The 25,222-nt window shown below is 42.0% G+C and overlaps 1 protein-coding gene across 1 annotated transcript in view; it reads right to left on the bottom strand.

Moving 5' to 3' along the window:
• Dst (dystonin) overlaps positions 1 to 25,222 on the bottom strand; it is a 405,110-nt gene that overhangs the window by 197,595 nt on the left and 182,293 nt on the right. The window contains exons 6-9 of the mRNA XM_051153028.1: positions 5,410 to 5,499; positions 4,782 to 4,880; positions 3,239 to 3,316; positions 1,698 to 1,790 (exon numbers count right to left, since the gene is read on the bottom strand). Of these exons, the coding sequence (XP_051008985.1) occupies positions 1,698 to 1,790; positions 3,239 to 3,316; positions 4,782 to 4,880; positions 5,410 to 5,499 (360 nt within the window). The remainder of the gene's footprint in view (positions 1 to 1,697; positions 1,791 to 3,238; positions 3,317 to 4,781; positions 4,881 to 5,409; positions 5,500 to 25,222) is intronic.

Genomic DNA, 25,222 nt, shown 5'->3' with positions numbered 1-25,222 from the left:
TTCAATGTCTTCAAAGGCAATGGAACATCACTTAGGTGTAGAATTCGGCTATTTGTACTGACAGGGTGGAGAAGCAAGCCGTGATGGGCATTCCCTCCACCTTTCCCTCTGGCCCTGCCAAACTAAGTGACTGTCTGTGGTTAGGTCACATGCCACACTTCCCTTCCAGCAATGGCTCAGCTTTTGCATCCGCCTGCTGACTGGTACCATTTACAGCCTTCTTCTCTAACACCCGGCCACGCCCAGCATAGCCCCTAAACTTTTCTTCATACACTTGGATTTGTATTTCTATTCCAAATGGATGTATCGCCCTTGATCACAGCTAACTTATAAACAATACTTCAACAGCGAGCACAGCTTACCTCGTCATGATCTAGCATATAGTGATTTATCACAGGAGACTATCAGGAATACAATTTCTCCCATCTGAATGCCAAAATGAAAAACACCTCCAATAGGTGACGCTCAAAAGCAGAGTTTTAAAAACCTACAATTTGCTCTTCTGGAAGTTTTGCCTTGTTTATTGCAACAAAAAGAGGCAATGAAAGGCTGTGCTGCTCCGGGTGAGGGTGGCTGCCGCTCTTCTCACCGGGCACGGCCAGAAGGAGTTCCGGTCTATGATGGGCACACCACTAAGATGAGCTATAGTTCACTTACATTTCACCCAAACGACCACATTCAAACCTTCAATCCTCCTGCCTCGAATCCCCGATGCAGAGACACAAGCAGTACCGCAATGGCTGACTTAACAGGGAATTCTTCTTAAATGACCCTCGGCTTTAACTTTCCTCAAGTGTGGAGCCTATACATGCTGCTGCTAGTTCCTGTTTACCCACATTCCCATCTGTTATTTTCTTGTTTCCTCTGCAGACAGCTGGGGAAGGTTTGCTCCACGGTCTCCGGTGGCATTTCAGACTGTTTACTATCCCTTTCCACTCCCGTTGTCCCTACGTGGCTTCGTCAATTCCTTTTCCTGTTGCTTTACATGTCCCTCGCAATATTCCTCTTCTGTCTGCCCAGGAGGACCTGCTCTGGCCCCTGTCATCACCGGCCTTCCCCAGACCCTCGACTCCCCATTCCTTCCCATCACATTCTGGCTACACGGTACTACTGTGGGTCTTACCACATTTGGGGAGACTGTGAGAAGTCAGCAAAGTGAAGCACGTTACAGAGGGGAGTCACCATAAAATCAGATTACAGATTTCTTTCAAAATGTCTTCTGTCTATGATAAGGCTCAGCTGTTTTTAATAGTCTGGCTCTTTAGAATACTTCTACTGCCATCTAGTGTCCACAGGAGGAAATTTATTTACAACAGGGATGAAATTATTTTAAATGAGGATTTAAATCATAAAATCTTTAAACAGCTAAAACAAGTAATACTGACCAGATAACAAAAAAAAAAAAAAAAAAAAAAAAGAAAGAAAGAAAAGAAAAGAAAAGAAATATGTCTGCATTTAGCAAGGCGATCTCTATTTATCAACTCTAAGGTTACAACAGAAGGCCTTTAAAGGCAAACAGAGATGCTCATGGACAGCAGGAGACAGGACACACCAAGCTTACAGTGTTGTCAGAAAGAGTAAGGGAGGCACTGCGGCGAAACCAGCCTGAAAATTGTTTTTCATGCAGGGGATATAAAACACCTTCTCGAAACCAGCCGTAAGACATCACAAGAGCCGCGAAGAAGGACCAGACTCACCTGAAAGTGCAGAATTATTGTCCAAATTAACCCCAGAGTCAGCTTAGGGTTTCCATCCGTGATGTCATCATTTCTAATGTTCACCAACTTTACCTGTTTTATAGACGGAAGAGAGAGAGACAAAATGTTCATTATAAACTGGGCATAAGTTCTCCTTAACTATAAAGGAAACGCTAAATCTCACACACACACACACACACACACACACACACACACACACACACTACACACACACACTACACACACACACACACACACACAGCGCGTGCACAAAGATCACCAGATACCGTTTATCCTTCCCTTCAAGGGTCTAGATCCCAACTTCACTCTAACACAAAAACTGGATGTCACTGTGTTTGCTCTCCTAGAACAAGTGCTGACAGTGCCCACTTGTCAAAAACACAACGATAAGGCCCGGATAAGTATTTATGATCTTAAAATTATGAGACAGCTTTCTTTTGAAATAAGCTCATTTTACTCTGGTAACCAAGCCGAAAATGGTCTGAACCATAAACCAACTCTCATAGCTTGTACATCTACTGCCGGGGATTTTTAGAACAGTATTTTCTGTCATTCGTATTTAAATCTCAGAGCATCTAGAAGCTGAGAAAACATCAGAGGAGCGCAACGCTCAGACCCGAAGCTTATCAACCATCCATAAACACAATGATCACCAACATTCATTACTTACACAAAAGAATCAAGAACATAATTAAATACCAAGACTCATGTGTCATTATGTTGAACAGTTTGTTTCCTTATTTAAGGGAGAATGATGGAGCAAGGGAGATATTTTTCACCCTTATCCCTTCTGTCACACGAGACTACAGGCCACCCTTGCCAGATCCCAAATGTTACTGTCTCAATCTTCAATTTCCAGCCTCTAGAACCACAAGGAATGAATCCTGTTCTTTATGAATTACACAGCATCGGTTATTTTATGACAGCTGCACAAAGCAGACCAAGCCAGTTAGCTACCCACAACAGAAGACTGTTATGCCCTGAGTAAGTACAAACACTGCTAGCACTGTTTCTAGAAGTAGGGTGTAAACTATGAAAATATTCCAATACATATCATGCAAAATGTCAAGTGCTACCGCACCCCTTCCAGGAGCTATCGCATTGCATTCACGGGCATTCTTGACACCCTGTTGCCATTCAGATGTCTCTAACTGTCTAGGCAGACGCATTCCAGTTCTACCAGGGAGACCCAGTCCCTTTTGGGGGAGGGGGGGTGGCTGGTTGGTTGGTTGTTTCAAGACATGGCTGTCCTGGACTCACTTTGTAGACCAGGCTGGCCTCTGCCTCCCAGAGTGCTGGAATTCAAGGCATGTGGCCCCCCCGGCCCCCACAACCCACTTACAGTTCTTCTGAGCTTACACCTAATAGGAATGTCCTTTTCTCAGCAACAGGTGTTCAAAAAACGTTGTTGTTTGCATGATAATTACCATAGTTCAGATCCAGTTAGCCCTTTATTCTCCCTGACAAATTCCTATGCAGATTATTTAACTTCTTATGTTAGAGACTGAAAAATATCATACCTGGCGTCTTTTCAAGTAGTCAAGTGCAATCTGTACATTCTGCAGCCTGTGAAAGCGCATCCGACCCTTCTCCCTGGGCTAAGGATAGAAGATTGAAAGAGTAAAAACACTACACCACTGACTATATTTTCTGTTCATCTTAATATTTTCAAACTATTTGCTAGGTAGGCCCAACTTGTTTTTTTAAAGAGGTTTTTAACTCTTCTCTATTATCTCAGGCTGAATTTCAAGTATGAGAGACTTTTTCTAAATATATTTTAAACATGAGCTTTATCCCAGGATGCTTTATTTAGAAATAAAAAATAAATAAAATAGAATAAAAAGGAAAGTTATAGACCATGTGGTCCTTTTGTGTTCACTAACAGAACAATCCTGGCCAACTGCTGCTTGCTTGGCTACGGGTCCACAAAGATAACCGTAATTCTCCATTTTCCCTTCTTAGTATGCACTATCAGCAAGGCAGTTTTTCTAATTATATTTATGGATTTATGAAAATGAGGTGAAACAACATGCAATTAGTATACTGAAAAACAAAACCACTAAGGAGAAAGAGAGAGGTTTATTTAGCTGTGATGGAGGAGAGGAAAAAGCAACTTCGGTGTACAGTACCTTTCCTCTGTATTTTATTCCAGCCTTTGCACAAAGCTGGACGTGGCACAGGCAGAAAGGACTGTGTACTGTTGTGTGTGAGGTGACGGATGGATGTGACTACTTTCCCAATGACAAGTGTCATTGTCATTTTTTCTCTACTGCCATTTTCCTTAGTACACATTAGCAAAAGAAAAATGGGAACAGAGCTGGGGGAAAAAAATAAACCCCACTACAAGCAGAAAAGGCAGAAGCAGCTGACTCCTTCCTTCTCAGACAGCAGCTGTTGGCATCAAGGTACCAGGCTAGAAGACAGCAGACCATGAAAGGGAAATAATTGGGTACCAGGGTGGAAATGGTGCTGAAATTTCACCAGTTGAATCTAGAAAAGCATGGTTTCCAAGGAAACCCAGGAGGTGGGATACAGATGACCAATGAGGCTCACTCTCTGCAGAGGTGGCTAAACGGGGCCTGCTAGGTGTCAGCTCAGCAGGACCTCCCTGTGGATTCCATGGGATACAAGACCCTTCTGCACCCCACAGATAAAGAATAGCCACCTGTGCCAATGGGTATGATTTAAAGGAAACTGTCAGCATGAGATAAAAATCTCCCTATGCCTCCTCCTGGCCCCCAAAAGGAGCAATGAATTGTTACGTCTGAAATAGCAATCCCAGTAGGGGATGAATGCATAAAAATTACTAGTTATCAGGATTCTAAGTGATATATTTTATATATTTAGTGTAAAAAGAAACTTCTAAAACGTAGGGCGCGGTAATGTATAAATATGTCAGTCATTCCAGCTCTGAAGATAAATTTAAAGGGGAAATAGTTCCTTTGTCCACCCTGCGCTGAGGCTGGGTCCCTGCCTTTTCTCTAGAGCCTGTGAGTTACTGGCCTGTCGGGTTAGCACTGCACACACCACCTGCTGGGTTAGTGAGTTACGGGGGACACCTACCCCCTTGTCCTCATCCTGCACATCCTCATGCTGTTCACACTCGCATGCTGCTGTGGCACTCACCAACCGTAAGGTCTTCAAAAAGTCTCGCTCCCTTGGCTAATGAATATAACAGACAGAAGACAGGACAGCAAGGACAGACAGACCGGGAATGAAAAGAAGAGCATGAGCGGGACGTAATGGGGGAGAACCGGCAACGGAGGAGGGAGTAATGATCACATACGGAGGGAGACGACACCTGGGTTAGCCCAGCTCTCGGAAAGTCTATGTCCTGGCTACGTATGAGGCTTTCCATGTGCGGGGACATTGAGCGTCTGACTTTATTTTAAGCAAAAACAAAACAACCCAAAGGTTAAAAAAGAAAGAAAGAAAGAAAAAGCACAAAGGAAAAAAATAGCCTGTTAATTACAGAATCTATCACGGAAGCAGAGACATCTTAGGTCCACGCTCACATCATGTGATGATGGGGTGCAGGAGCAACTGACCAGAGCTCGCTCTGTTCTTCTGTTTGAACTCATAGTTTGAAGAGTAATTGATGAAAAACCTAAAATCTGTGCTGCAAACACTCTGGTCACATGTGTACAGACTTATATGCTCAGCTACATGAATTAGGAAACCTCAGACTTACCAAGGTGTCTCCGGAAAGAACCTCCAGGAGGGAGATCAAATTGTGCCCGTCCCTCAAGTCTTCATAGAGGTCATTCACGTGCTTCCGAACCTAAGGAGAGAGCAGCAGCGAGGCTCAGCATTAACCAAGGCAGGCTATTGACAGAAACATGCTTCACGTGGTGTCCATTTGTGTACCTGTTTTTCATTTTTATTCTCTCATTACTTGAAAACAATTTATATTTAACACTTAAAAAAACACCCGCTGGTTTTCAAGGTAACAGTTCATAAAGACAACAAGAATAACTAACTTTTTAAAAGATTTATTTATTTATTATTTATACATATTCTGCCCGCATGTGTGCCTGCCCACCAGATCTCACTGTAAATGGCTGTGACCCATCATGTAGTTGCCTGGAATTGAACTCAGGACCTTTGGAAGCACAGACAATGCTGTTAACCTCCAAGCCATCTCTCCAGCCCATGAGAATTACTAACTTTTTAACATCTCAAACTAAACACTACCTTGGACTGATATGTGATAGGGTTATCGTTTTTAAATTTAAGTAATATCCTAACTATATCCATGATCCCTGAAACAACCAGTGGCACCTTAACAGTGAGTTGTAGTTTTGCCTCCAGCTGGTTTTCACAGTACCTAACACATAACGGATCAAGAAGCACTTTACCAAACACTCTTAAGTGAGAGCTACAGGACCAGAACACGGAATTCTATGTACTATTTTTACAGTTTCCTGTGAACCTCTATTTTAAATAATTTTTTTAATTAAAGCATACGTTAAGAGGCCTCTATCCAAATCTTCTTCACAACTTAAATTCTGTGGAGGAGAATCTAAGTAACACTAGCATGAAATTGGCATTCCACCTGTAACGGCTTCTTCTTCTTCTTCTTCTTCTTCTTCTTCTTCTTCTTCTTCTTCTTCTTCTTCTTCTTCTTCTTCTTCTTCCTCTTCTTCCTCTTCTTCCTCTTCTTCCTCTTCTTCCTCTTCCTCCTCCTCCTCCTCCTCCTCCTTCTTCTTCTTCTTGTTTGTTTGTTTTTCGAGACAAGGTTTCTCTTTGTAGCCTTGGCTGTCCTGCCCGGCTAAGGGCATCTACTTTTCCCTCACCTGACCAGGCCTGTGATTTTAGAAATAAAAGTAGCTAAGACTCTCAGAAGACCCTGGCTAGTCTGTTCCACAGGGACATTTCAAGAATAATTTACCCACCACCCACTACAAGACCTGTTCTACACAGACAAATGCCAAAGCAGGCCACAAAGATGGCCGGTCCACAGAAGCAGACCCATTCCCAGATTTTTCACCTTTGTGCAATTCTGGACTATATTACTTTGGGCTGTTCACAGGAAAGGAACCAAAGAAAGAACTAGAGCCATGGTTCTCGACCTGTTGGTGGTAACCCCTTTGAGGGTTAAACCCTTTCAGAAGGATCACATACCAGATAGTTGCATTACGATTCATAACAGTAACAAAATTACAGTTTCATGTCTAGGGGGTCACCTCACCAGGGTGAGGAAGGTTGAGAACCCCAAAGCTCTAGAAGGTTCTAACACCAGAATGCCACTTCCTTTACCCATGGCACGATCCCTCCCTGCACCTGCCCTCTCTGCAGTAAATTCTCCAAGTTCTTAGTGTGAGTCACATGCCATTGTACTTCGAAATGTCAAGCAAACAAACAGCACAAGATAACAAAATGGCATAAGAGAATGGAACAAGAAAAGCCTAATGACAAATCGAAGCAAACCTTGAACTTGATAAGTCCTTACTCCAAAAACTGAAGGTTAAATAAATATCTTAGTTGAGTAGCCACATGCACACACAGTAATATGCATGTGTGTGTGTGTGTGTGTGTGTGTGTGTGTGTGTGTGTGTTCTGTAACATCCATATTTTGATTGTTGTACAATCAAACCCAGTGCCTTATATGCACGGCAAGAAATCTCTCACCAAGCCACACTCCTATCCCATGGAAATTTATTTTTATCGGTGTTAGAAAATATGTGCAATTAATGAAAAATTCCCTTAGAGGTATCCCAGTAAATTTACCTGTTTGTATGCATAGTGCTTGGGACTTTTTGCCAGTCACAATATCTGAGCACTCACATATACATCTGGCAGATACAAACAAAACATAGGCTCAAGGGTTCCACTCTAAGAACTTTCTGGACATGGCAGAAGTGAACTATTTTTAACCAATTCTCCATCTTTCCAAACTAGAGTTTTAGTGTGGTCTTCCAATTCCCACAGAATAGCACTGGTATCATGGATTATATCACAGTAAAAGAAAGTTTTAAAATATTTTCTCTCTGGCAGAAATATGTGACTTGAAGATAATTTTAGACAATATTCAGTTATAAATGTGTTACTGTTCTGTTAGTATATTTACCTCAAGATATCTTTAATTGACAATCCCCTCAGGGTCTTAACTATAACTATAACTATAACTCAGAGATGAACTACTTTTCAAGGACCTTTCCAGGACATACATGCTATATATAAACATATATATGATGTACATGCATCACCATCTCTCTCTCTCTCTCTCTCTCTCACACACACACACACACACACACACACACACACACTCTTACTTCAAGGACTTCTCCGAGAACATACATGACACATACATGACACGCACAGGCATAACCCTTAATGAAATGTAAGCAGTATTGTAATTTCCTATGTGCATGCACACTAGAGCCCTGTGAAGATTCTTGGTCTCCTTCTGAGGCACAGACTTGAATCTGTAAGGCCCGCTTGGTGATTGGTAGGCCACTGTGCATCTAAGCCTGTGTGTTCAATCCACATCGCCAGTGCAGCCAGGAAGCAGGCTGACTGTACAGGAGCCTGACCAGGACCATGCAGAGAGCACAGTTACACAGTAACATCATGCCCAGCAATTACACAGTAACATCATGCTCAGCCAATTACACAGTAACATCATGCTCAGCCAGTTGCTTCATCTCTCAAATTTTACTACGCAAATCTGACATTTTCACCCACAAGACAGTGGTAAAAAAGATGTGTTCAGGATGTGGGGGGGGACGGGGGACAAGAACAGTGCCTAACGGTGTCTAGGGTCCTGCTGAATCCCGCCAGACACACGCTCCTCCTACATTCCATTTCCTGTCCTCCCTCCAGGACTGGTTTAGCCGAGGTGTGATTTTGAGCACTTATCTCATAGAAAGGCCATTTCACACTTTGCTTTGCTAGTAGACTGCACCAAGCCTCCTCACCAGAAAACTTCTCAAACTAAATTTCATTTCTCACCATTATATTTATGCTACAATTAAAAAGAAAGAAAGAAAGTGCTTCAAAAGGAATCTACTGTATCACGTAAAACCAAATTAGGAAAAGATGAAATGAATTATGAAGGAAAACAAGACTTTGGAACGTGCATTTTAATTTTGCTTCTCATTCTGACCCCATGACCTTGAACCCACTGCCAAAGCTATCCAGGCCTTAGTTTTTTCACTGGCAATAAGAAAGTGTGGAAAGAGAAGCCTTGAGTTCAAACCAGAGAACCAAAACCCTACGGTCTCAAGACAGAATTACCATATTTTTTTAAATTAATGAGTTGCTAACTTAAAGGAAAATGTATAAAACAGAAAGTTACTTTTAAGCCTGGGGACATAATTTTCTAAAAAAAAAAAAAAATTTAGGAGAGAAAAAAATCAGAGTAACTTCTGTAACCCTGCAGATGGACAGCTGCTACACACACACACACACACACACACACACAAATCATGGCTTCCTGTGATGCTTATCTGATGGTTCAAAGAAATGCAATATAAACCATGCTCCTTGGCTCTGAGATGGCAGCATGGAGGCCAGTGCAGAACTTGTATGTGTGAATCCTAGGCTACAGCCTTCCACACAGAACAGAGGCAGCCTGACTCCCATGTTCTCCAATCCAAGAAGAACAAATTTCATTGTTCTTATCAAAATGGTGGCAAGAGAGAATGGATTGTTGTAAGCTGTCTTCTGAATTCAGAGGTACACTGCGGGGTTACTTTACACAACCTGAGTTACAGACTGCAAGTGAAACATTGTTTTCTGTGGTTCACACACGTTCCCCAGGATTTTCCAGTGTGTGCTTCTGCTTGACTCTCTCTGTGTGTCTGTCTCTGTATCTCTCTCATGCATAGAGTTACTCTTCTGAACATCATTTCTTGCTAGCTTCCTGTGAGTGAAATCAACTCACAATAGGCAAAGGCCTAATCTGTCTGCAAAGAAAAGGGCCCTCAGGAAAACTCAAACTAGAAAGACATTCAGTCAGTAAGCTGGGATAAAGCGCACATCCCAGAAGCAGTGGTCCACCAGATAAAGGACTCACAGTCTTCTCCTAAAGGACACAGGACTCTGGAGCACAATTGGCGATCTTTTAAAAGGCATTAATGATAAAAGAGGGCTTGTCCTGAGAGCTTTTCGCTGCCTTGTACTAACCAGTGAAAAGGAAGGGCTAGTCTGCTTTACTGAAAACTATCAATTAAAATGCTTTGATTCTTTTTTTTTTTTAAAGCTCAAATAATACATGAAAAATGGGCCATCAAGTTCTCCTAGGGCAGCTCCTTTGAAGCCTTTTAAAAAAAAAAAAATGAAGTCCTAATATTGCTATCTGGATCACCAATAAGAAAACTGATCCTTATAAATACACAGAAAGGCTTAAGATAGTCTCAGGAAGTGATCTGAGTCATTTTGTGAATTACAAATTACAGTATTATTTCTTCAAGAATTGTGAAAGAATAGTATTAAGCCCCTGATTTTCCTTGTTATTATGAATTTTAAGTTAGTATGTTTAGGCATTATAAAGAAATACCCCCATTTGATGTTATGCAAATCAATCTAGCAATGAGACAATGGGAACAGCATAGTTACAGCATAGTTACATAACAGTGGCACAGTTACATCATAGTGACATAGTTACAGCACAGTTACAAGTTACATCACAGTGGCACAGTTACATCACAATGGCACAGTTACATCATAGTGACATAGTTACAGTATAGTTACATCCCAGTGGAACAGTTACATCATAGTGACATAGTTACAGTATAGTTACATCCCAGTGGAACAGTTACATCATAGTGACATAGTTACAGTATAGTTACATCCCAGTGGAACAGTTACATCATAGTGACATAGTTACAGCACAGTTACATCACAGTGGAACAGTTACATCATAATGACATAGTTACATCACAGTGGCATAGTTACATCACAGTTATATCATAGTGGACTCAGTTCTTTGAGGGAAAGGGGTTTCTTTTTCAAACGTTCAAATGTAGTATCAACTAAAGAAAGGAAGTTTTCTCTCCCACCACAAGGTGGAACTGTAGCAGTTGAAACACTGACAGCACTGACAAACACTAGTCATGGTTTTAGAGAGATCATATACAGTATCGTCATGCTGTCATTTAACACAAATCTTTTAAACAGGTCCCCCTGCAATTTAAAATATTAGCTCTTACTGAATTTTTAATTTTTTTTTGGAAAATAGGACCATAAAGTTTTACAGTAAAAACCACGTAAAAGCTAAAGAATTTAAGTTACTTTTACTTATAACATACCTTTTACCAAATTTGAAACTAGCTTATTAAAATAGGAATCTCTTCAATAAGTTCCCACTACATGACTGTAGTGACAATAAATCAGCTTCATGAATCTTATTTTAGTGCCACTTCCCAGTGATGTATTCCCACTGGAGCCATGTATTCTAGTTTGCTTCTCTGTGGCTATGGTACAGCACTGACCAGAAGCATTTTGTGGGGTAAGGGACTTATTTCATCTTATATTGCTAAGTGACAGCCCACCACAGAGAGACACTAAGGCTCTTCATCTGGGAAGGGGGGCTGCTTATGATATTTCTCCATTTGCTTTGGTGTGCTAACTGGTGTCATCATTCAGGAGACTATATTGTTAAGATTTCTTTCATGGGTGCAGCGTCCCCATCACATACAGAAGACACTGTCTCACAGCAGGCAACCAGGTCCTCTGGCTCTTACAATCTTTCTCCCCATTCTGTTTCCAAAGCTGTAGGTATGGGGGGGGGGGGTCCTGTTGTAGAAGTACATCAACTGGGGTTGGGCACCCTGCTGTCGTCAGTAGTTCTCCGCATTCTGACCAGTTGTGGAAGTCTGTAAAAGACTGCTGTAAAAAGCAGCTTCATACCGAGACACAGTGGCGCACGCTTATAATCTCATCACTCTGGGAGCCAAAGATAGACCGATCTCTGTGAGTTCAAGGCCAGCCTGCTCTACAAAGTGAGTCTAAGAAAAATAAGGCTACACAGGCAGACCTTCTTTGATGAAGGGTGAGAGCCACACTTATCTGTGAGGATCAGGATAAGTATTATACTAATGTTATGTAACAGTTTCTTTCCAGATTGAAGCATTGCATCCTAGAGGAAAGCTTTGTAAACAGAAAGGTAAACAAGATAGTTTCAAGAAGTCCCTGAAACTGACCAGATTCGCTAGGCCCCTCCCTGCCAGAGTAGGCAATAAAAACTGAGAGTCTCTCTCAGATGAAAGAAAGCTGATCTGCAAAGAAGACTTGAGACCAGCTGCCTAGAAGATGCAGAAAACACCTGAGCATCTGAAAGAGATTTAGACAAATGGAAGTACCTGGAAAGGATACTCTCAAACCCACTGAGCTGCCTGCAGTCTGTGCAGTGTACTCCAGGCTCGCAGACTTGTGAGCTGACACCAATGTTGGGGTGTGCTTTGGTAAGGCAGTTGTCTTTGAGTTATTTCTGCTCTTGTAAGTAACCCCTCACCCATATTCCTATAAGTTACCCTAATAACACTCATTGGCTGACCAAACTGGCTGGACTTTGGTGGTATCCATACTTTGGTCTGTCATGGAATCTCTATCTGGGGTGAGTAGACATGTATGTGCTGCATCTCCCCAGAAAAAGTTTTGCCACACAACAAATGGCTAAGTGGTATACAGTAGGCTCTCCTCTACTGTCCATGGCCTTGGCAGTCATGGGTAGTAGGCTAATGTCAGAGGGCCAGGCATGACCTCCCTCCTATTATGAAAGCCTTAAACGCAACTAGATGGCGGTTGGTTACCCCTAAGATGTAAGTGCCACTTCTGTACCTTTGAGGATTATCTTGTCATGCTGGGCATTGCTGTAGTTCATGGACCTCACAGCTGGTAAGATTAATGACTGCTTTTCTCCCTAGGCAGATGGCACAGCACCTTCTGAAAGCTAGTCTCCAGGAGGAGGCTTCCAGGCCAGATCCAGCTCAGTTCCTCCAAACTTAGTGTCTGAAGTGTACGGTGTCTTCAACAATAAGGTCTTACCTTCAAACTCTGGGAGGCAACCAAGGGTAACAGTAATAGTCTATACTGATTTTATAGTCTTTTCAACTCCCTTGGCCAGCAACTCAATGGTAGAGAGGGTTCCTATAGGGTTGCTACATGGTCTACAGTTCTTGCTGAGAGCATTATTACCCAACATAGTGTAATGTCATTTAAACTATTTATGCATAGAAAAGATGTATACATATGCAATTATATTTTTTTAAATAAACATAAATAGTATGTTTTCTAAAAGTCTGTAGTATTATTTACCCTCTTCTCTCCCTTTCCCTAGTTAAAGTCCCTCTCTTTATGTTTCCTATTTCCCCTTCATAGGACCCATGTTCTACCATCCTCCTCTCTAGGCCCTACACATATGACCCCCAAAACAAACACACACCACCTTCTTACTTTCCTAGCCTGCTTTCTTTTCTTTTAAGATTTATTTATTTATTTATTTATTATATATACAGTGCTCTGCCTTCATGTACACCTGCATGCCAGAAGAGGCATCAGATCACATTATAGATGGCTGTGAGCCACCATGTGGTTGCTGGGAATTGAACTCATGACCTCTGGAAGAGCAGTCAGTGCTCTTAACAGCTGAGCCATCTCTCCAGCCCCTAGCCTGCTTTCTTAACCCAAGACCATACCAAGGCGTGGCACCAACCTACAGTGGGATGGGCCTTTCAACAGCAATCATTAATCAAGAAAATACACCTGAAGACTTGCCTACAGTCCAATCTCTCCTCTCTCTCTCTCTCTCTCTCTCTCTCTCTCTCTCTCACACACACACACACACACACACACACACACACACACACACACGAAAGAGGGGAGGTTCTCTGTATAGTTCTGACTTTTCTGGAACTTTCTCTGTAGACCAAATTGGCCTCAAACTCAGAGAGCTACCTACATCTGCCTCCCAAGAGATGGGATTAAGGGTGTGCCCCACCACACCCAGTTCTGCATGGGGGGGGGGGGGTGCGCATGCCATGTGAATGCTTGGTGCCTATGGAAGGTAGAACAGAGTGTCAAATCTCTTGGAACTAGAGTGAACCACCATGTGGTGCTGGGAATCAAACCCAGGTCCTCTGGAAGGCAACAAGCACCCTTAACCCTTAAGCTATCTCCTCATCTCCCCCATCCTACAGGCCAATCAGACGGAGGCAATCCCTCGAATGGAAGTTTCTCCATTCCCAGGTGACTCGAGTTTGTGTGAAGCTGACAAAAACTAACCAGCACACCACATCTTGACTCAAAGATGACGACCACAGAAACGAAACTTTGCCTAAGCAGCAAACCAATGTACTGACCAGGCATGTGCAAAGAGGACAGCCTGTTCAGGAAGGCCGTTGGAGCAGAGCACCATATTCTCACAGCAAAGAAAGGCCTTCTTCACAAGTGAATTATGGGAAACAGACTGTAATCTTTTCCTCACTACAGAGAAAAATGTACACAAGACTTGGCCCTAAATCTAATACAAAACTATCCTGAGACAGAGCTAGGGGCTAGGCATGTAGTTAGTCCAGGCATAGAATTTGCCTGTCATGTGAGTCCTAAGATAAAAACCTAGAGCTATAAAATTGAAAAAACAGAAACAAAAACAAGACAAAAGTCAGAAAATGCACTTTATGAAAAGGCAGACAGGAATGTTGGGGGCTGGGGCACTACACTATGACAAAACATCATGAGTATGCTGCGTTTCTTTTCATTTAAAAAATTCTACTTTGGCTTTTATATATTTTTCATGCACCCCATAATACTCTTCAATTTGTTTTCAATTGTTTGAAAATCTAAAAACTATTCATCATTCAAGAACCATACCAGAAAAGAGGCTGTACCTGGCTTTGGTACACAGCCTACAGCATGCTGACCCCTACCCAAAAAGCCCGAGGTTGAGACGCTCACCATTACCAGCTCTTAATGCCATTAAAGCCGGTGGACTTTCCCATTGCTTGCTACTGCTATGGCAAATTAAGAGTGGAAAAAGACCAAGTTCCCACAAAATCTTTTCATATGTGTGTACATATGTATGTGTGTACATACACACACATGTGTATTCTTTGTAGAAAGACTGAAGAATACTTAAGTCTAAGCACTGTCTATCAGTATGGGAAAACACTGCAGCGTGTGAACAGTCCACAGCTCCACATGGATGGAGGAGATAGGAAGGCAAAAGGTCAGCAGATGGAAGAGGAGTAGTTGAGATCACCATTCTGATAATGTTCCCAGTGCTCTGACACATGACTGACTTTCCTTCAACCTTAATTTCAAATGAACATTTGAAAACCATTAGAGAGAAATATCAGGAAAAAAATGATAGAAAAAAGTTTATCACATGTAGAGATTCTGTCTCAAACAAAACAAAACAAATGTAAGGATATCAGGAAACATCAAAAATAGATGTCAACACTAAACCATAGGGCAACAGGGGTGTATTTCCAACAAAGAGAAATGACAAATGGCCAAGGTGATGAATAAACGACACATTTGATCACTGTGGACATGACTTGAAGTGTTACACTGTATTCCTAAGTACCCATAAGCACTTTGTGTCAATAAAAGACATGAGTGTATATTTAAGATAAAAAAATATAACATGTAAATGAATCAAAGAAGAAAAAACCTCTCAACTGACAAGAAAAGGGGTGTGAGGCAGCCTCCTCAAATACTGAAGAGCTACAATATAGGTCTTCCACCTTTATAGGATGTGGCCCAAGAGTGGGGGGACTGTAGAAAAGGCAAGTTGTAAACAGTGAAAGAGTCAGCTAGATTACAATTCAAGTAGAGAAGTAATGAACCCTAAGAAAAGGCTGGGACAAGGCGTGGCAGCCACGGCTGTCAGAATAACTAACAACCTGTAATTCAAGACCATATCCTTCTAAAAGCAATCACCCCAAAACTCTCCCAAAGCATCTCCCAGAAGGGTGTTAGCAGCTGTCCGACAAAAACAAAACAGGCTTGAGAAACACTGGGCACAACAGTTGGCCTCACCACAGAGTTTTGCAGTCTTCCACATGCTAATATATAACATAAATCTTTCAATTGGAAAATGTTTCTTTCCAAACTGTTCTGGCTACAGAAACCTTTTTATCTCCTCCAGGCTCCCTCCCCCACCCAGCTCTCACAATGCTACTTTCACAGGGAACATAATTTGGGAAGTGTCACTCATATGCAGCACTTGATTTTGTCAATTCTGTAGAGGAAAAAATCAACAATAAAGTATTCATCAAAAATTAAATTTAAGGCAGAGAAGTTAGAAATTCAATGTAATTATCTAAAAGAAATACTGAATTACAAAAATTCAATTATTACTCAGGAAAATCAAAATGTGGACAGTTTAAGTTTGTAAGAAAATACCGATTTTTTTTTAAACAAAACCAAACTTCAAATTATTAATACTCATTAACTCAGACAACAGACCAATGAGAACAGTTTCTACCTTTAGAGCACACAGCCTTCTGGTACACGTGTATTTAAACCTAAAAAGTTAACTGTGTCCATCCTCAAGAATTCAGAAGGCTGGATATTTTCAGAGATCTAACACAAACTGGTGTGTGTGTGTGTGAGAGAGAGAGAGAGAGAGAGAGAGAGAGAGGGAGGGAGGGAGGGAGAGAGAGAGAGAGAGAGTGTATCCCAGGCTCTCTGCTCAGACAGGAGGCCAACATGACCTGCGTGCCCTTCTGGGCTGTTACACTGTGAAGGCCAAACTCAGTCCTGATAGCATGGCTCCCAAACTATCACTCACAGTATCTCACTGCAAACTGTCGCACTCACATGACGGGGAAGCAGTGTTACCACAGACCTCGTCCATACTCTGGAGATCACTTTCCTAATTTAGAATCCACCATTTAACTGGTATGCATTACTGCAGTATCATTACAAAACCACCATAGCCGTACACTATAAGCCACCCCACAGTTCAATATTTACTCAAACCCACACAAACAATGCTAGGACCACAGCTCCCATGGCTATGAAAATAGACAAATCTAAAGCTTTTGGATAGATGAGCTGAAACGTCTACAGCTAAAGGGACTAGAAGAGTTTATTTTATGTGTGTGTATATGCAAAGCCTTACTGACACTGGGCTCAAAACTTTATTTGCATTATTTCAGTTGACATCCTTTATAACTCAGTAAGAAGGCATTGTTTTTAATCTGTCTACAAGAGGCACAAGGCCATACCACAAGACAACAGTCTGTGCCAGTGGTTCTCAACCATCCTAATGCTGGGACCCTTTAATACAGTCCCTCATGTTGTGCTGACTCCCAAACACAAAATTATTTTGTTGCTACTTCCTAACTGTAATTTGCTATTGTTATGAGATGTAATGTAAATATCTGATATGCAGAATATCTCATATGCACCCCTGTGAAAAGGTCTTTTGACCACCAAAGGGTTCACGACGCCACAGGTTAAGAAACCCTGTTCTAGATTCCCAAATGCAGAAATTACTCATAACTGCTACACTGTATGGACTTCACTGGGTTATAGTGATGGCAGATGCTACACAGTAAACATCAGCTCAGAAAGCAGAGGACAGCGGGTCTGCCCATGCAGCCTTCTAACCCACAGGTGCCTTGTCTTCTTGCAGTGTTGGAAGCTCCACCCTCTGGGGGATATGCTTTCCAGGAGGATGGCTACAGGACTCCATAATTCAGCGACTATGATGGATGAATTAGGTTTCCCTTGCTGTTCACTACCACTTCTAAGACCATATGTGAATTTAATATGAGCCCTCTGAAAGAAAGTCTCAGGTGGAGAGATACCTGTCCTGGACCCCTTCCAGTACAGCCAGTGCTAAAGAATCTGCCAAGAAGTGCAGTGTGGTATATGAAAGCCAGATCTGTTTGAGATGAGGAGATGGGACCTGTATTAATTAGCATCTTGTAGTGGAACAAAACAGAAATACTTATCACAAAGGGGATTTATGAGACTGGCTTATACAATTTTGTCAAGTCAACAGCTGTCTGCACACTGGATAACAACATAGGAGCCCCTCAGTCCAAGGCTGGGTGCCTCCACGTTCCCAGTCTGGTGGCCGAGGATAGAGGATTCCTAAAGAGCCACAGTTCTTCAGTCCATGGAGAAAGTTAAAAAAAAAAAACAGGTCCTATGTCAGGGGAAGATGGAACCACAGAGACAAAACTGGGTAGATGGGCTCACCAGAAAGGACTGAATTCAGGCTAGGCAATGGAAGCACTTCTTTCCCCTCAAGCCACATGATATCTGCGCCAAAGACAGAAGGTCTCTCTTCTGTGGGCACTCCATACATGTGGTGCACATACATACACACACACAAACATACAGGCAAATACTTACATGCAATAAATAAAGTGGAAAAATCTAGGGGGAAAAATCAAAAGAATCTGAGCAATTAAGTGTAGGAGGGAGCAGTCTCCTCCTTCTGTTACTCCTTCTAAGAAATACCCTCACAGGGGCTGGGAGAGATGGCTCAGCAGTTAAGAGCTCATAGTTTTCTTGCAGTGGACCTCAGTTTGGTTCCAAGCAACCATGGTTGGATGGCTCACAATCACCCACGACACATGGCTGCAGACATACACACACACACACACACACACACACACACACACACACACACACACACACACACACAACCATTTAAGCATATTTTTAAAAAAGTAACATCCTCATAAACTCACCCAGAGATGTGTCTCTTAAGTTGATCCCAGACCCAGTCAAATTGACAACTCATCCCTGGAGCACTTTTTCTTCTCTACTACGTGGCTTCTTGTTCCCACGACTCAAGCATTCGTAAAACATCATACGCATTAAATAAGACTAAGCTGCCTAATCTGTAAGCCAAGTATTAATTCTACTCATTAAAAGAAAATGAAAACTGGGACCTCTAAAAATGACTTACAAATGTTTCCACTCATATATTAAAGAGTACCTAGTCTGGAGTAAAAGCTATAATGAATTTTGTTATCATATTAAGTTTTTCTTTTTTTTTTAAACTACAAACAAGGATGCCCAAGTAGGTGTGCTTTAAAAGCACCCTTCAAGCAAATATCAGCCAATGTAACAGTCAATTGCCAACAGGAGTCAATTTCCACACGTGTAGGAAGATGTAATTATTCTCCCAGCTTCTGAAGAGTCGCTTTCATGTCAGACCTCTTCTTTCTCATAAAGCAGAAAACTTCTCCGTATTATGTTGAGATCAGACGGTGATGAACTTCTGAGGACTAGGTAGGTCCACCTTGCCACTGTTGACCCCAATCCCTTGCCTGCTGACCAGAGTGTCCTCGAGCCTCTATTCTATCTATCTTTGCTCTGCCACATCTTCCTACATCAACTCTTCTGCTAATTTCTGACGTCCTGAACCCCCCAGTGTGGCAAACCCGACTAGGAAGAGCCTGGAAATCGGTTTATATCTGACTGTATGGAAACGAACACCCCAGTCTTTGAAAAAAAAAAAAAAAACCTGAGTGCATCTACGGGACTGTGGAGAACCCCGCGCATTTCTCTGCTCCTGAGTGCACCTGCAGGAGAATCAGAGAATTGCCAGATGAGAAGAACTTAGTCTTGTAAATATTTTTTTCTAAATTCTGAGCTAATGAACACAAAAGCGAGGCTCATTAGCACAGGTAGACCAAGCAAACACTCACATGTATAAATGAAGCCAGAGACCCTTCGGAAAGCTGGAAGGACAGCGGGTCCTGCTGCTCTGACTTCTTTCACTTCAGTAGTCGGTTTCTTTTCATTTTTCCCTAGATTTATTCATTTTATTTATAAGCAAGTGAGTGTTCTGTCTGTGTGTACGTATGTTTACCACATGCGTGCGGGGCCTACAGAGTGTAAAAGCTGGCATTGGACACCCTGGAACTAGACCTACAGATGGTTATAAGTTACTGTATGGGTGCTGAGAACTGAACCCAGGTCCTATGCAAGAGTAACTACTGCTCTTAACCATTGAGGCAAGCCTTTGGCCCCAAGGCTGCTCGGTTTCTAAGTTATTATGATTTGGACACAAAGTATCTCCAAGAGATGTTGACAGCATCCTTTGTCTCACAGAAGCTTCTCAGTTTCTTCAGGTCCCATTTATTAATTGTTGACCTTAGAGCCTGAGCTGTTGGTGTTCTCTTCAGCAAGTTGACTCCTGTGCCAATGAGTTCAAGGTTCTTCCCCTACTTTATCTTCTAACAGATTTAGTGTGTCTGGTTTTACATTGAAGTCTTTAATCCACTTGAACTTTAGTTTTGTGCAGGGTGGTAAATATGGATCTATTTGCATTTTTCTACATGCAGACATCCAGTTATATCAGCACCATTTTTCAAAGATGTGATCTTCTTTCCATAGTATGGATTTGGCTTCTTTGTCAAAAAATCTACTATAAGTTCGTGGACTTATTTCTGGGTCTTCGATTCCATGGATCAACTAGCCTGTTTCTATGCCAGTACCATGCCATTTTTATTACTGTTGCTCTATAGTACAGCTTGAGATCTGGGACGGAGATTCCTCTGGAAGATCTTCTACCCTACAGGACTGTTTTAGCTATCCTGGGTTTTTGTTTTTCCATATGAAATCAAGAATTGATCTTTCAAGGTCTTGAAAAAATTGTGTAGGTATTTTGATAGGGATTGCATTCAACCTTCCATCCGACAAAGGGCTAATATCCAAAATATATAAAGAACTCAAGAAATTAAACACCACCAAACCAAATAACCCAATTAAGAAATGGTGTTCAGAGCTAAATAGAGAATTCTTAATAGAGGAATATCAAATGGCCGAGAAACAAAGAAATGTTCAATGTCCTTAGACATTAGGGAAATGTAAATCAAAACGACTCTGAGATTCCATCTTATACCCGTTAGAATGGATAAGACCAAAAACTCAAGTGACAGAACATGTTGGCAAAGATATGGAGAAAAGGGAACACTCCTTCATTGCTGGTGGGAGTGCAAACTTCTACAACCATTTTGTAAATCAATCCTGTGCTTTCTCAGAAAATTGGGAATAGTGCTACCTCAAGACCCAGCTACACCACTCCTGGGCATATACCTGAAAGATGCTCCACCATACAATAAGGACATTTGCTTAACTATGTTCATAGCAGCCTTATAGGTAATAGCCAGAATCTGGAAACAACCTAGATGTCCCTCAATCAAAGAATGGATAAAGAAACTGTGGTATATTTACACAATGGAGTACTAATCAGCTATTAAAAACAAGAAAATATTAAAATTTGTAGGCAAATGGATGGACCTAGAAATGATCATGCTGAGTGAGGTAACCCAGACCCAGAAAGACATGCAGGGTACATACTCACTTAAAATGCATATTAGCACAACAAAGATGTCCTCTGAGAGACTACACTCAGCAGATGGTAGCGGCAGATGCTGGGACTTGCTGCTGGACTCAAGGTGACAGTGGTATGAAAGAATGGGAGAAAGAAGGACCCAAAGGGCCCAGGAGGCCCACAAGGAGACCATCGAAGCTAGCAGATTTGGATCCAGGGGGCCTGCATGAACTGTTGTACCAACCAAGGATAATGCATGCAGTAAACCTAGACCCTCTATTCAGATCTAACCAATGGACAGCTCATTCTCCATGGTGGTGGGGAGAGCAGGGACTGCCTCTGACATGAACTCTGGTGCCCCCAATTTGATCACTTCCCCTTGGTGAGGAGGCCTAGGGCCACACAGAAGAAGGGGAAGCAGACTATCTGGACAAGACTGTATGGTAGAGAAGGAGGTCATCTTCTGCCAGAGGTCTAGGGAAGGGGAATAGTACAGAGAGGGAAGGAGGGTGGGAACGGGAAGATACAAATGAGGGGATAACAATTGGGATATAATCTGAATAAATTATAATAATTTTTTTAAAAAGAAGAGAGAGAAAAAAGAAAATGTCTTCGTCATTATTTGTCTCTAGCTAAAACAATGACCTTCAGGAATGCTGCCTGGTTTCTCTGCTTACTTTTATCTCTAAATTCTTGCAAAGTATAATGATAACGAATGCAAACAGAAGTCATGGCCTCACAGAGAAGCTCTCTAGAGTCACAAGGGCCAACTACATCTCAGCTATTACACACTCCAGCTACACCGTGTCAAGCAGATAACTCACTTGTCTTCTCTGATGAGCCTCCATTTCCTCATGGTAAAATGAAGGTGGAGTGACATGTCTACAGCATACTGACCACTCCATTTGTCACTCGGCAAGAATGGTAGTAATAATGAAAGTGGCAACAAGAAATCAAGAAAGAGAAAATTACTATCAACAAGAATGAACTAAAATTTTCTGGCAAAATTATGGAATAAAATGTTGATGCTCTTAGTTAAAACAGTAGCCCACAAATAGTCATGTAAAAGTGCTCACATCGCACTCGTGGCTAAAAAGGAAAACGTAACTTCCACATCATGAGATAGTTTTAAGTTCAAAATATATTTTGTGATAAACTAATTTTCCAAGCTTATAAACCTGTAATAGGATTCAGAGCAGAGAAACAGGGCCAGAGTCTTTCTGGCAGGAGGCAGCTTGTGTTTGCAGAGGCACCAGCTCAGTGGCCTCACATCCAATGAGCCTCAGCACAGCAGAGTGTGCCCTTGTAGATCCTTTCAGCCCACTTTGTCCCTTATAGGGCTGAGGTCTGTTACACCAAAGCCACAGGAATACATCAGACTGAGCATACCGAGACAAATTGTGACTGCGCCTTTGTCTTCTTTGTCCTAGGATGCTCTTGCCACAAACCTACATTTCTATACACTTCGGAAATACTCAATCTCATGAGTATACAAAGACTATTGATCTGTTTCTGGTTAAAGGGAAGTAATTAAGCACAGTGTCAATGCTGGACAGCATCTTGCCCTTTGAGAAAATGCTATAAAGGATCAACCAACAGAACTGGAATACAATCATTAAATATGATACCAACGTAAATTTATATAGTTAACCGTGTGGCTACAAAGATGAATTTCCATACATTTTCAAGTGTTTAGAGGTAAACAGCCATAACGCATATAACCTTTCTTCCAATGGCTCAAATTATTGTTTAAAAGAATGTACAGTGGAGCTAAAGAGATGGCTGAGCATCTAAAAGTCCTGGCTGTTCTTGCAGGGGACCCAGGTTCAGTTCCCAGCATCTACACAGAGGCTCACAGCCATTCGAAACTGCAGTTCCAGAAGATGTGATGCCCTCTTCAGGTATCTGATGGTACGGCATGGTTCAGCATTTATGCATATAAAAATAAAAATCAATAAATAGCGTTCAAAACATACTCAAAACACAAGGATCAAAGACAGACAAAATATGGTAACATTAACAAAAGTTCAGCTTGGGTAAAGAGTGTACCAGTGTTACTTGTATATATGCATGCATTTGTACATGTATAAGAGTATGGAACATGTATGTGAGTGTGTATATTTAGTCACACATATGTAAAGCCGGGGAGGATGTTGGGTGTTTTCATTTACTGTTCCCCATCACACTATCCTACCAACAACCTCATTATAAAAACACATTGAGAATTCTAAATCCTTGTCTGCTTCTGCCTATTTGCTCGCTCGTCCACACATCTCCTACAATCATAAAAATGTTGACTTTTATTACACTCATAAAAACCTGTAAGGCTTGCTTCTAAATCTTATGCTCCGGGCCCCTAACATCTCTCCAAAACCCACTTAACACTCCCTCACTGAAATACAGCCCCCCACAACAAAAATAACTTAAATATCAAGTCCTATTAGTAAGGGCAAACAGGCTGTCCAAATGTTGTTCATCTTCCTCTCTGTAGCTATGGCCACTAAACTCCAAATCTACCCTGAAGTATTTAGCATGGTAGAAAAGACCTACGTTATAATTTTCATCTTTTCCTTAAATGTCTCTTCAGCCCTTCTGGGTACCGTGTAGTCTTATTTTTCCACACCTTCCTATCAGTCACTACTGTTAAAGCTTACGGTCTCTCTGTGCATCTGCTTGCCATCTGTAGCACAGGGGTAAGAGTTATCACAGGGTATCCATAATGACTCCCGTGAGAATAAAATACAGTAAGGCATGTGGTCTCAACCACCATTAGACGCACTGTGACGGCTACCTACTGTGCTGCGATTCAATAAACTATAGCTATTATTCCTAATACCTGTGTTTTCTGATTGTTTTCTAAATTACTGGATGTGCCAAATGTGTTTACCTGTGCAGCTTCTCAGTGTGTTTCACAAGGGGTAATGCTGAGTAGCTGTATGGTGGAGCAGTCACTCGGCATCGCTCTCTGGCCCTCGCACGCCTGTGAACAAGCATGCACACCCACACATGCACACAAATGTTCCACACTCATATGGTCATTCACACATCGGCCCATTTGTTCGTGGTAGGCTCTTAAAGCCCCAGCTCAACCGCTCCAGCATTTGATCAGAAGTGGATATTCAGTAACTTGCTAGAAACACTAGTTTGCAGGCCCCATCCCAGAACTGGTGACTCAGAAGCTGCTGGGCCATATCAATATTAACAGCCTTCCCAGTGAGTCTAGGGCACCTGGCATTTAAGAACCAAATGTACTGAAAATAATCTCATCTTTGTAGGCTTTTACGAATCAAAATACTACAGTTGTTGTATTTTCTTTTTCTGCTTTTTTGTTTTGTTTTGTTTTCAAGACAGGGTCTCTCTGTGTTAGTCTTGGCTGTCCTGGACTCACTTTGTAGACCAGGCTGGCCTTGAACTCACAGCGATCCGCCTGCCTCTGCCTCCAGAGTGTTGGGATTAAAGGCATGTGTCACCACACCCAGTCAGTCATTGTGTTTTCATTGACCCTTTAATTAACGAAAAACCACCCCTGTCCTGACAGAGAAGACGATCAAACAGCCCCCACACTCCCTCCCATCTTGGTAACAACTTTGCGCGCGCGCGCGCGCTCTCTCTCTTTCTCTCTCTCTCCTTCTCTCTCTCTCTCTCTCTCTCTCTCTCTCTCTCTCTCGGCTTGGGGCTTTAGACATGCTTCCTGCCACAGCCAGCTGGAAAGCTTCGCCAGAGACACAAAGTCTCCAGCTTCTGTGTGGCTGAAAACATTCTTGCAGGACTGAATCTGGCTCTCCAGGGACAAGGCGGGAGATGAAAAGGCGCAGTCACTCAGCCGTCTCCCATGCAGCAGGAGCCTAGCACATACTAATAACAGGACCTGGTCCAGCACATCCTGCTCTTCTTCAAATAAACCAATACATAATATCTCAGCAAATTAAAATGTAGAAACAAAGCCATTACAACAAGGATCCTTCACACAGTATTGCAGAATAAACACAGCTTGACTCAGGGGTTCAAACCTGTGGGTCTCTACAGGTCACACATGAGACATCCTGCATATCAGATATTTATATTACAGTTCATAACGGTAGCAAAATTACAGTTACGAAGTGGCAATGAAATATTTTATGGTTGAGGTCCCCACAGCATGAGGAACTGTATTAAAGGGTTGCAGCATCAGGAAGGTCGAGAACCATTGTGCTAACTGACGGTTTGTGAAGAACACCTTTGGCAGAAAGGAGGATCCTATATGGGGGAA

Source organism: Acomys russatus, chromosome 11, assembly GCF_903995435.1.
Source record: "Acomys russatus chromosome 11, mAcoRus1.1, whole genome shotgun sequence".
NCBI lineage: Eukaryota > Metazoa > Chordata > Mammalia > Rodentia > Muridae > Acomys > Acomys russatus.
This window is presented reverse-complemented; position numbering and strand designations above follow the sequence as displayed.